Genomic DNA, 14,238 nt, shown 5'->3' with positions numbered 1-14,238 from the left:
GCTCCAATTCCTGGTAAGACATAAAAAGGACAGGTGAAACCTGGAGTATCTCAGAAGAACTCAGTGGTAGAGACGTTCTGGGAGCCTGTGCCAAATACTCTCGCTCCTTCGATCCCCAAAGTATAATCACCATTACAGATTATAGAGTAGAATAAAACATAGCCAAATTCAAAAGGCATATGATTTCATAAGTTATGACTCTTTCTTCTACTAGTTTCTGGTTATAGTTCCCTGCTGGGTGTTCAAGACTAAAAGGTATTTAATATTGGGCAAAAATCTTTTTAAAAATATTTTGACATAAGTCAAGTCTCCTCAGGGGTTACTCTTGGGGACATCATGAGGACTTGCTTGGCTTCTTTAGTCCTTTTGTTATTGTTTTCTACCACAAATGCCAGGATCCAGGATGGGTCAGTGTCCAGCTGGTCTCATGGCTTCCCAGGCAAGCTTTGGGGAACTCTCTGTCCAATGGCCCTTCTGTTCACAAATTATGCACTGGTGGCTCCTGGTTTCTAGGGTTTTCAAATCCCCATTTTGGGAAGCTGCGTTGCTCTCCAAAATTGCAGGGACCTTAGGAATGTACTCATTCTATAAAGACACCAAGGACTGAATCCAGGGTTGCTTAAACACTGAGCCACATCCCCAGATCTTTTTGCTTTTTATTTTGAAACAGGGTCTCACTAAGTTGTTTAGGGCTTCACTAAGCTCCTCAGGCTGGCTTTGAATTTGGGATCCTCCTGCCTCTGTCTCTTGAATTTCTGTTATTAAAGGTGTGTGCCACTGTGCCTGGCACCTATAGGGTAAAATTTCAAAGTACTAATTTAAGATAGAGAAATCTGGGGCTTATTTTCATGTTCTTTTTTTTTTTTTTTTTGGTGCTGGGGATTGAACCCAGGGTCTTGTGCTTGCAAGGCAAGCACTCTACCGACTGAGCTATCTCCCCAGCCCTATTTTCATGTTCTTATTATCTATAACTGTATAAATATCTCCATAATTACAAACAGAAAAAATAAATAAAGATCTGATTGATGGGAATACTATTTTCCAAGTGATTCGATGTTTCTAAAAAGATTAATGGACATATTTTAGAATGATTTACTATCTGTTACAAAAAACATTTAGTAAAAAGGACCAGTGGCATACTGTGACATACTACCATTATTCAAAACATAACAATGTTAACACATTAACAAATTTTACTTTTATTTAGTAACAAAATTCATCCATAATATTAATAAAGTATTTCAAAATTTACTGTGAAGTCTCAAAAATATAGATTAACAACTCTCAGGAGCAAATCTTCTGATAAAATGATCTATGTTAGAATTGTTTTCTCCAGTACTCAAAAGTGAGGATATTGAGAAATCTTTGATTTATAATAAATTTATATCATTCCAGGGACAAATTTTCTGCATTATTCTATATTTGTGAGGATATCTTTTTTTCCTACCACATAAGCTAAGGATGTTTAATAAATTCTAAGCAAAAGTTAATTCTTCATTCCCTTCTCACATATATCAAGATATGAGTTACAGGTAAGGGCTTTCCTGCATTCTTTATATTTCTCATGGCATTGTCTTCATTATAGATATTTTGCTATTTTCTGAGGCATATATTTCAGGTAAATGTGTTTCCTCATTCCCTGTAGGTATCAGGTTTCTAATGTTAAATAAAGTGTGAAATTTGAGTAAAGTCTTGGGCACACTGTTTTACACTGTTTAGGTTTCTATGCATGAATTCTCCAGTGACTAATAATGGTTGAGCAATTGTGAAAAGGTCTGCAACAGTTTTTACACTTGTATTATCTCTCCCCATTATAATTCTCCAGTGCTGAGTAAGGTGTGAACAACGTTAGAGACTTTCTCACATTTTGGCCTTTGTATAACTCTTCTCTATTGTGATTCCTGTAGTGTGCAATGAGGGTTACACCATCCTTACAGTCTTTGGCACCATGTTCACATTTATAGGGCTTCTTTCTAGTATGAATTCTCTGGTGTCGAATAAGGCAGGAACTTTCAGTAAAACCTTTCCCGCATTTTTCACACTTGTATGACTTCTCTCCAGTATGAATTGTCTGGTGTCGAGTAAGGTGTGATCTTTGATTAAAAGCTTTGCCACACTCTTCACATTTGTAGGGTTTCTCTCCAGTATGAATTCTCTGGTGTCGAGTAAAACATACTCTTAGATTAAAACCTTTCCCACATTCATTGCATTTGTAGGGCTTCTCCATAGTATGAGATCTCTGGTGTCGAGTAAGATGTGCTCTTAGATTAAAATCTTTCCCACATTCATTACATTTGTAGGGCTTCTCTCTAGTATGAATTCTCTGGTGTTTGGAAAGGCATGAACTTTGAGTAAAATCTTTCCCACATTCTTCACACTTGTATGGCTTCTCTTTAGTATGAAATCTCTGGTGTTGAATAAGGTGTACTCTTTGAGTGAAACCTTTCCCACATTCTTCACACTTGTAGGGCTTCTCTCCAGTATGAATTCTCTGGTGTTGAATAAGGTTTGAACTTTGGGTAAAACTTTTCCCACATTCTTCACATTTGTAGGGCTTTTCTCCTGTATGAATTGTCTGATGTTGAGTAAGGTGTGATCTTCGATTAAAAGCTTTGCCACACTCTTCACATTTGTAGGGCTTCTCTCCTGTATGAATTCTCTGGTGTCTGGTAAAGGATGAAGGTTTATTAAAAGTTTTACTACATACTTCACATTTGTAGGGCTTTCCTCCAGTATGAATTTTCTGGTGTTGAGTAAGGTGTCCTCTTTTAGTAAAACTTTTGCCACATTCTTCACATCTGTGGGGCTTCTCTGTTGCATGAGTGCTTTGGGGTTGAGTAAGGGTTGAAATATTCTTAAACATTTTGTCACAGTCTTTACATTTGTAGGTTTCCCCACTGCTATGACATCTTGGGTGTTTAGAAAGGGTTGAGCAATTTTTAAAGGATTTGCCACATTGTTCACATTTGTAGGGTTTCTCTGCAGTATGAATTCTGTGCTGCTTAACAGGGGGTGGTCCTTGATTCAAAGTTTTGCCACATTCTTTAAACTTGTCGTGTTGATCACTACTGTGGTACCCGTCCTGTTTAGAAAGGGGTGCAGAACTCCATGCTTGGACACGCTCCTTCACTTTGCGTGGCTCCCTTGCAGGCTGAGCTCCACTGTGTTCAGGAGGTCTTGCAGTTGGATGGGAAGCTCTCTCACATTCCTCACATGTGCAAGGCTTCTCTTGGCTCTGAGCACCTGGAGGGGCAATGAGCTCTGAGCACTGAGGAGGGACTTTCCCACACCTGTTGTCATGGTAAAGGTTCTGTGCACAGTGAGCACACTCGTGTTTTCTCGTATTGCAACCAAAGCTGAAGTTCTTCTGTGTCTTGATACATTCATGCTTTTTTCCTCCAATATAATTGCTCGGGGCAGAAACCCGGCTGAAGGTGTTGTTTGCTTCATTGCAGGTGTTGCATATTTTACAAAAATCTACATCTGAATTTTGATTAAGCAGTAATGAGTGCAAAGGGACATTCCCACAATCATTAAAAGTGTATGTTTGGGCACAGGAAGGAATTCTTTGTTCATTGCAGAATAATGGACAGTTTGTAAAGAAACTTTCAAAATGATCACTTTGAGAAACTCGTCCTTCAGCTATACATTGAATGCTGTTCTGAGCTATGAAATGGTCGTGAGGTCTGTTGACAGTAAAGTGTTCATTATGCACAGTCACTACTAATTTGTCTTGTCCTGTGTGATATGATTTCTGACCTTCACTCTCACCTAGACTGTACAGTACTTCCTTCTGTTGTAAATAGTCAAGGTCACAATTTCCATATCTTCTCTTTATCACTTTCTTAAATAAGTGTTCTATGCTGGGCTCTGGTGAAATTTCCTGGGTGTGATGAGAGGTCATGACTGAAATAAATGAAAACAACAGTTATTTTACATATTAGAATAAGAATATCCTTAAAAAAATGTAACATGAGTTACAGCAGTCAGGACATCAGCAGGGTGGCAGAATAGTACATCGAAGGCCATCATTACTCAATAAATAGATGAGTGAAATAAGAGTAAACAGACAAACTAACTTTGTGAGGATTACCCAAACCATCGGAGAGCTCACAGTATCCCACATGAGCATGTCACTAAGAGAGTAACACAGCAGAGGAAAGGAAAGTGTGCTACTTTTCTATCCACTGCAGGCCTTCCTCCTCCAGAATATGTCATTGCACGTTTAGGAAAAATCTTCCGATTCCTTCCTCTCTCTCAATAGAAAAAGGGAAAAGTAAAATCTGAACATTTCTGGCTCTCTTGGGGACTGTGAAAACCATTTTCTGTCTACTAGAACAGAGACCTGGATGTAAGAGATAGACTTTGGACAAAAATGACATAGACATTCAACAGGTGCAAAGAGCCTGTGGTCTCTAAGGAGAAATACGAACAAATCTTTTGTAATGAGAAACACACACACACACACACACACACACAGCCTATGTCAGTATAAAGTCAAGACATGGCAATCAAGACAAATATCTTGCTTTTTAATTTTCTTAATTTTGGTATTTAATGATTCATTTCATTGACAAATTAAATTTCATGTGTTTACTAAGTATTTCATGGCATTTTAAAATACAAAGACATAGTGAAATGACTAAATCTAGCTAGTAACAAATGCATTACTTCATATAATTATCATGTTAGTGCTTAGGAAACATTGCATTCATTCTATTAGCATTCATCAAAAATACAATACATTATCCAGGAACAGTGGTACAAGCCTGTAATTCCCACAACTTGGGAGGCTAAGGCAGGAGGATCCCAAGTTCAAAGCCACCCTCATCCACTTAGTGAGATGCTGTCTCAAAAGAAAAAGAGGCTCAGGAGTTAAGTGCTTCTGGGTTCAAAACATAGTACCCAAACATACACACACAAAAAGAATATAATACATTACACTCACCATGTAGTGCAACAGAACTTTTGATGTTTTATGTTCATTAAAATAATAATTTTCAGATATTGACCAACACTCTGCAAAACACAGTAGCTCATAAACATTTTACTCTCTGCACTTCTGAGTTCCACATGAGTCAGATGAGACTGCAAATTACTTTCTGTGTCTGCCTAATTTCAAGTACTGCAAAGTCCAGCATATTCACCCAATGTCACTTTAAGTGACAGGATATCTCTTCTCGAGTTAACTGTGTATAAGAGCCCTACTGTTCACTCATCCAGCCACTGAGGAGCACATAGGTTAAGACATGTCTTGATTCGTCAACAATGCTTGCATTGAAATGGTGCATGAAATCCACATGGTGATTTAAGCTCCTCTGGTTACCTATTTAGAACTTGCATTCCTGGATCACGGGGTCATTCTACTTTCAATTTTTTATGGGTGGTGCTTCTGATTAAGCCAAGGGTGCTGTACCACTGAACTGCAACACAGAGCTCGTATAAACTGTTTATTTTGAGACACGGTCTCACGAAGCTGCTGTGACATGCCTCAGACAAGAAATCCCCTTGCCCTTGCACATCCTCCCAATGACCTAGGATTTCAAGCATGCAGTAATGTGTTTTCCTATTTTTCAATTCTTTACTAACTTCCATATTGATTTGCAAAGTGACTATTAATCTACTATTGGCTGGTTTTATTTGGGCAAATCAAAATAGTACAGTACACAAAAGGGGGCACTTGGCTTAATCAATGGAACAAAATAAAACACTAGGATTTGAACATTAGGAAAATGAGAGTTATGAATTACCCAAAGCACCTATGTAACCATTTGAAATAAGATTAGTTCAGTGAAGTAAACTAGAACACAGAAAACTGAGTAAAATTCAGACAAAAATCATTACTAGAAACAAGAAAAAATGATGTACTTGAAGAATTTCTTAAGAAAGAGTGTCTGAGTCAGGGGTGGTTGTGCACAGCTGTAATCCTAGCAACTTGGGATGTTGAGCCAGGAGGATCGCAAGGTTGAGGCCAGTCCCACCAACGTAGTGAGACACCGTCAAAAATAGAAAATAAAAAGGGCTGAGTTAAAAGCCATTGAGAAAGCAACTAAGTTCAAATTCCAGTATCAATATTTAAAGTCTGAGAAATTATAAATATGAGCAAGAAAACAGAAGTCAAAATTCAGGAGGCTAAATTATCTCCAAGTGGGAAAAAAACAAAGACTCAAAGTGCCTTTTATTCCATCTTTTGATATTTACAAAGACAGAACCTTGAGAGCACCAAAAGAAAAAAGATACACCACTGAGAAAGGTACTTGAATATAATTATTAGTCAATTTCTTAGTAGAAGACTTGCAATACAGAGAGGAACTGGGAAAGCATGTTGAAGGGGTGAAAAAACAAAATTACCATCTGTGAAAACTCTAACAAGAAGTACTATCCTCAAAAGTGAGGAAGAATAAAGACTTTAAATGTATGTAAATACACCTAAACTTTATGACTTCTCACCTGTCCGTCAAAACATACTAAAGTGAATCCTTCATATTGAAAAATAAAATAAATGTGTACAGCAACACAAGCCACATGAAATTTTAAAGTTTTCCTGGTAAGGAAAAGTCATATACTAAAATACAATTAAATTTTACTGGAATGATGAACCATAAAACACTTATTTTTTCAATAGAATTTGAAAGACAAAAACATAAAAATCATCATAACCTTTTTAATGAATATGCAATGTAAAAATAACTGTGCCATCAATAACATAATTTTCAAAGGATACATAAATATATAGAATTTTGTTATCAAATTGAAGTTAATCCATTGCCACTTTTTAAAATATAGTGGAAACTTAAAATTATTTTTACAAAGTAACAAAGTAAATGATAAAATACTCATAGAATAAAGTGAAGTGAAAGAGGGATTAAAGAATGTCACCAGAAAAATTAGTGAATCACCAGTTAAAGGTAAAAGAAATATAAGAAGCCAAGGAATGGCTGGGCTGCAGCTCAGTGGAGAGCACTTGCCTTTTAGGAAAAGTAAGTTGTGTTCACTGGAACATGAAATGACTATCCTTGGGATTCTCCCTGTGACTACTGAGGCTTCCATTCTGGCACCACAAAAGAAAGAAACTGAACTTGACGTGTGGGTCACATTTTTCTACATCACTGAATTACTGTAAGCACCACTAATCTAAAGTGAAGGTATATATCACCACAAGAAAGGAGGAGATTAAGGACTAAAATAAATGGTGTTAACAGTTTCTTTTTAAAACAAATACTGCCCAAGCTTTTTTCCTGAAAGCAAGAGACTGAAATTCATTCATGAAGAGCAGAAGTTCCAAAGAGAGAGTCAGCAAGGGAAAAAAAAATCAGGTAATCAGGAATTCTGATTAATGAGGAATTCTGAAGGAAGCTCTGCTCACCCAGGAAGACCAGGTTTCTGCAGGTCTCCAACATCACTTCTCGGTATAGACTCCTCTGAGCTGGCTCCAGGCATTCCCACTCCTCTTCAGAGAAATCGATGGCCACGTCCCTGAGTGTCAACAGCGCCTGCAATAAGAAAGGGTAACTTCACAGCACGTTGACCACATGATCATTCACAGAGCTTCTAAGTATACCGAAGATGAAACGAGTCAACAGAACTGGCTCTCACAAATGTGACTTTAATTGTTCAAGAACATATTTGGTAACTGTGATATTCTCTATTATCTACCTCTGAAGAAAGAGTGTCAGAAGTTCACAAAAATATATAGACTCCACTTTTATGAAATAAAATGTAAAATTAAGGCATCAACACAATATACACTTTATTGTGATTTCATATATCAAAAGATAAATTGTCTATTTCTCAGATGAGAAAGTTATTTGAACTGTAACTCAGAAAAAAAAGGGGGGGAGCTTTAAAGTCGAGATAAAGTGTAAATGTTAGAAGAAATTTCAGAGCAGGGCAGGGCAGTGATTATAAATGAGAAGACTAATGGAATTATGTTAAGAAGAAACAAAATGCAATTGATCAAGTGATATTTCTGCTTCATGTACAACACATAATAAATGTCAACTTTATGCATTCAAACAACAGATGAGTTTTCATGAAAATGAAAGTAAGTCATACATTCCACTTTGTGAAACATATAAATCAATTTGGGATGGATGCTATTTTAAAAGACACTATTGATATACACACACTTAAGGATGGGGAATAAAATAAGAGCCATAGTTACAGAGTCTTTTACACTCTTAGCTTTTTTCCCTGTTAATCAAAATTTATTTTCAGGTACAAACTTTATAATTGTCAAACACTTGCAAAGATATGATCCTTGTTTCATTCATGGAAAACGCAAGGAGGTGATGAGGTGCATGTCTGTGAGCTGCAGGTGGAATAAGATGAAGCCTGCAGGACTGTGGCCTGCTTCAGGAGAACCAGTTATAAAGCCAGTGTCTCTGGAAAACAAAAGGTAGAGGCTACATTTCCCACAACAAGGCACTAACTAAAATTACTAAAAAAAAGAAGAGTTTCTATATCGCATAAGATAGTTTATGTAGATTATTTAGGAAAATTCTACCAAGACACATAAAAACAAAGATAATATGTTAATTTTACAGGTAAAATTGACAGACAGCATTTATGCCAAGCAAATAAGCTTAAAACAGCTGTAATAGGACAAATTGGTACTAAGTGTCAATCAATGCAAAAGGACACATCATCACTGCTCTGGTATCAGTGGCCAAAGCAAAACAAGTGACATTTCAGCAGACTTTTCTTAGCATAGTAGAGAGTGAGTCTCTTCTAATCACTTTGTTCTTCTAGGACTAAGTTCTTAGGGAAAATGAATGAACATTTCATTAACTTGTGTAATTACAGAAGATGGAACATTCAGATAGAAAGGAAGCAAAGCGTGGTTCACTTCACTGGCAACATCTAATGAGCCAAAAACATCCCCAATGAGAATCTCAGATATCAAGATTTCCCAATGTTCATTTGTCAAAAAGAAAACATTTTCAATCCTGCAGGTCTTGTATGCCTGGCATGGCTTAGATGAAAGTGTTACGAACAGAAGACTCCCAATATAGGGGATATACATAGGCATATATATTTTTAAGAGGTAAAGTTGACTATTGTGAGAACAAAAAGAAAGGAAAGTGGCTAAAACATGTTAAACATAAACCTCAATGGCAGAGAAGTAAAGGTCTGCACCTTCCAAATGTAAGCTCATGTGGGAGGAAAATTCAATTCTGCTTCTGACCTAGGCCACACACCTGAAAACCAACTACACCTTGCTCCTCCTTCTCCAGGTTTCCTTCTCAGCAGTGACTGCCTACAATTCAAACCCACATCTGGAAATGTGGATCTCAAGAAACAAATCACATGGGTCCCAAAGACCTTTTGTAGGTTCAAGATTAAATTAAATAGAAGTCTCTGAGCTCAGGCCTGTCTGCTCCCCAATTTCATTCACTTAGTTTTAAATGAGAAGGACCCACTACTTAATCGGTAAAAGTATTCACCCTCAGTGGGATTTTGTCTTGTAGTAGGGATTGAATCCAGGAACTGATTACAGACTTACACTAGCAACATCTGCAGCTCTTTTCATTTTTTATTTTTAGACATGGGTTTCCCTAAGCTGCCAATACTGACCTCAAACTTTCAATCCTCCTTCATTAGCCTCCTGGTGTCTGGCATTCCGTGCATGGGACGCCCACCGTGCCTGGCCACACTCAGTGTTTATGTCTACCGAGGGAAACAAATGTGTAACACTCTTACACTCATTACCTCAAGAGGAAAAGCAAAAGCATCCCTCCTTTTCAGAAAAAAAAGTAATATTGGTTGCTATCTCCTTGAAAATAAATCATTTAGTAAAACATAAATCATATGAATTATTCTAGGATTTGCCAAAATTCATCTCATATGATTTGCTATTAAACTCCAATATCCAGGTAATAAGATCTATGACTTAATGACCTTCACCGGCTTTCATGGATGAGGAGCTTAAAACTTGATAAATCTAAAATTCACCAATGCAGCTCCACTCAATTTTCAAAAACTGCATTTACTTTTCTGTAACCATAATGGAAGAGAGATTTTCCTTATTTATTATTTTTGGTAGAATTTCCAAAGCCCAGTCTTGGGATTCCACTTGAAATCACCTCTCAAAATACAGAGCACATAAGAAACCCATGAAGAACACTCCGAAGAGGAAGAAAGGCAAATAAAACATTTAAGAAAAGTAACATAAGGCTGTCTTCCTTTTCTAATAACTCTGTCCTGTAGATTTGGATATATTTTCTTGTTTGAAGCCCTACTAATAAAGTAAATTTTACAGTTAGGGAAAAGTTGAAGCTGAATTAAGTAAAGAAGTCTTTTGAAGGTGAAGAGCTCAGGAACAGCAGAGATGACTGTAGAATGGACCAGTCAGACCTACAGTTAAAGTCAATACACTCCGACACACTGGCCTTTCTCCCATTTCTATTCTGACTGACTGAAGTATACTGTGAACTGTACACCCTGAAGGGCGTGGGTATCCCTTGTACTTTGGGATACTGTCGTTGAACTTACACCTCAAAGAAAATGCAGAAAGGAGAATAAATTCTGTATTTCCCCCTTAACATAATGATCCAGTTTATAGGCCGCCAAAAATCTCCATGAAATAGAGGTTTGGGGGAAAATATTCATGTTTCAAGAAAGCCATTTGTGAAGGAATACACATGTTCACAAGCTCTGGAGCCAGACTGAAGGATGACAGGCAGCTCCAGAATGAGTCAGTCCCTGGAGGGGAGGCTTGGCAATCTAAGGATTCAACTCTGGGACCCCAACTCCCACTCCTGTTCTGTAAGAGAATAACATGAGAAAAGCAAGCAACTCCAAAGAACAGATTGATAAATTCAACTCCCATAAAATGTGAAGAAGTCCATACAAATGTAGCATGTAGTGAAAAGAGATTCTGCTTTCTGAGAAATTATCTATACGGAAGAAATATAAAGGTAAATATACTGTCAGTAAAACATGCAAAATGGAAAAAAGTAATAATCACAAATTAATTCAATGAAATAAAAATGATAGAAATTGTGCTTAGATTAAAAACCACAAGAGAAAAGTGCCACAGATCATCAATAAAAGTAATGCAAAATTACATCAAAATAAGTAAGGGTAAATGTTTATAAGTAACAAACACATGCATGAATGCCCAGATGGTTGACACATGTCACTGACATTTACTACCAAACCTGAATTTATGCATAACCCACTGTTTTTTCCCAACGTGTAGAATATTTATACAACACTAATGTTTGGGAACAAATTAAAGTGACACTGTCAACATCAACAAAACACAAATTTCAAACAATCCGAGATCCATAAGCAGTGCAATGAGTGAGTCAACTGGGCACAGCAGAGCCCCCGACAGCAGCACAGCAGCATGTGTGCCAGAGACCCAGGCAAAGAAATCGTTAAAAAAGAAAAGAAACTTTAAACACGATCCTAATGGAATTGTAGTGGTAACAGTAAGTTATAGAACACTCAGACGTAATGTACCCACGCAAAACAAGGACCCTTGAGGAATACACGGTAAAGTCAGGGGCAGGGACAAGAGTCCCAGGACTGTGGTCCCTGTGTGCAGAAGGAGAGCAGGGAGACGCACCAGAACGGCCACCACCCTGTTTATCTACTGGGGCCCCAGGGTATCTGGAGTCTCATCATCAAACTCAGCGTGGCTTGGTGGGAAGAATGACCTGGGCTTCTTCAGAGCATTTCACCCCATTCACTCAGATTTCAAACCATAATTAACAAGCTAAAACTCAAATCATAAAATAAAATTTTCGATTACAGGCATCCACCATTATGCCCAGTTGGATCCGAATTTTCTATTCTTCAGCAACCCCACCCACTCCCACCTGCCAGGTACTTTATTTACTCCTCCACAGGAATGTAACAGCGTCCACTCCATGCTCTGAGCACAAGCCTTGCTGCTCTACCACTGGGGCTGATTTTAAAACTCACTTGTTTTTTCCTTCTCTTCTCCCTCCATGCCTCCCTAACCATGGGAAAACTACATTAACCTTCTTTCTGTCTCAAGTAAGGATTTAGGCCAGGTTAAAAGTCCTTCAGCTCATGCACCACAGGAACCAAAAAATCCACACTTCAGGGCTGGCACAAATAGGTCCAAGAAATGGCTCTCTCAGAGATTGTGAAAAATTAACCAAATAGAAATCCTTGAAATGAAGGAATCAATACACCAAATTATAAATTCAATAGAAAGCATCACCAACAGATTAGACTACATGGAAGACGAACTTCAGGCAATGAAGATAAAACATATAATTTTAAAAATAAAGTTGACTACACAGTGAAGATGGTAAGAAACCATGAATAGAACTTCCAAGAACTATGGGATAATGTGAAAAAAACAAATTTAAGAATTATCAGGATAGATGAAGGAGCAGAGAGACAAACTGGCAGAATGCAGTCTTTTCAATGACATAGCATCAAAAAATTTCCCAAACCTAAAGAATAAAATGGAAAATCAAATAAAAGAGGCTTACAAATGTACAAAATTATAGCAGACCCACACAAAGACACATTATAATGAGAGTGACTAACCCACGGAATAAGGATAAAATCTTACCAGTCTTGAGAGAGAAAAAATCAAATTATGTACAGGGAGAAACCAATTCAGATGTCAACTGATTTCTCAACCCAGACCCTCAAAGCTAGGAGGTCATGAAATAATATATTTCAAACTCTGAAAGAAAATGAATGTCAACCAAGAATCTTATATCCAGAAAAATTAAGTGTCAGGTTTGAAGATGAAATGAAAACCTTTCATGATAAACAAAAGTCAAAAGAATTCACAACTAGAAAACCCGCACTACAGAACATCCTCAGCAAAACATTGCATGAGGAGGAAATGGAAAAGAACAATAAAAACCAGCAAAGGGGGAACTACACTAAAGGCATAGTCAACAAAGGAGAAAGGATGTCAAATTAAAAACCAGAAATACATACACTAAATGACCAGGAATATAAATCATATCTAAATAATAACCTTGAATATTATTAGCCTAAACTCATCAATCAAAAGACAAAAGACTGGATTAAAAAACAAGATCCAACAATGTGCTGTCTCCAAGGGACTCACCTTATAGCAAAAACATCCATAGACTGAAGGTGAATGGATGGGAAAAAAAATCACTCACATGGATTGCATAAACAAGAGGGATTTCTATTCTCATGTCAGACAAAGTGGACTCAAGTTAAAGTTAATCAGAAGGGACAAAGAAGGACATTTCACACTGCTTAAGGGAGTCATACATCAACAAGATATAACAATCATAAATATTTATGCCCTAAACAATGATGCATCATTGTATATCAAACAAACCCTTCTCAACTTCAAGAATCAAACAGACCACAACACAATAATACTGGGTAACTTTAACATACTTCTCTTACTACTGGATAGATCTTCCAAACCAAAGCAAACAAACTCTAGAACTGAACAATACAATCAATAATTTAGACTTAACAGACATGTAGAATATTTCATCTGTCAGTGAGCGAATACACTTTCTTATGCCATAAAGCAACTCTTAGCAAATACAAAAGTAAATAAATAAAGATAATACACTGCATCATATCAGATCATAATGGAATGAAATTAGAATTAATGATAGAATAAAAATAAAGAAGCTACTCCAACACTTGGAGATTAATATGCTACTGAATGATGAATAGATAGCAGAAGAAATCAGGGATGAAATTTAAAAAGTACTTAGAGGTAAATGAGAATAGTGATATAACATATCAAAATATCTGGGACACCATAAAGGCAGTGCTATGAGGCAGTGCTATGAGCTCATTCATTAAAAGGATAAAAAGTCAATGAGTAAATGTCCTTAGGTTATACCTCAAAGTTCTAGAAAAAGAACAAATCAACAACAAAAATAGTAGAAGACAGGAAATAATTAAAATCAAAGTTGAAATCAATAAAATTTAAACAAAATAATTCAAAAGATTGACAAGACAAAAAGTTGATTCTTTAAAAAAATAAATAAAATTAATAAACTCCTAGTCATGCTAATGAAGAGAAAAAGAGAGAAAACTCAGATTACTAAAATATATGATGAAAAAGAAAATATCATAACACACATGACTGAAAAACAGAAGATAATTAGAAATTATTTTGAAAATTTATACTCTAATGAGATAGAAAATCTTAAAAGACATTGACAAATTTCTAGAGATATATGACTTACTCAAACTGAATCAGGAGGACATATGATATTTAAACAGATCAATTACAAG

The 14,238-nt window shown here is 36.6% G+C and overlaps 1 protein-coding gene across 1 annotated transcript in view; it reads right to left on the bottom strand.

The window, feature by feature from the left end:
• Positions 1-1,231: 1,231 nt before the first annotated feature.
• Positions 1,232-14,238, bottom strand: part of LOC124975117 (zinc finger protein ZFP2-like) — a 37,644-nt gene continuing 24,637 nt past the window's right edge. Inside the window, exons 2-3 of the mRNA XM_047538002.1 lie at positions 7,367-7,493; positions 1,232-3,906 (exon numbers count right to left, since the gene is read on the bottom strand). Coding sequence (XP_047393958.1) covers positions 1,799-3,906; positions 7,367-7,493 — 2,235 coding nt within the window. The 3' untranslated portion in view covers positions 1,232-1,798. The remainder of the gene's footprint in view (positions 3,907-7,366; positions 7,494-14,238) is intronic.

This window comes from Sciurus carolinensis, unplaced genomic scaffold, assembly GCF_902686445.1.
Source record: "Sciurus carolinensis unplaced genomic scaffold, mSciCar1.2, whole genome shotgun sequence".
Lineage (NCBI taxonomy): Eukaryota > Metazoa > Chordata > Mammalia > Rodentia > Sciuridae > Sciurus > Sciurus carolinensis.
Note: the sequence above shows the minus strand (reverse complement) of the source record. Positions and strands in the feature narration are given on the sequence as shown.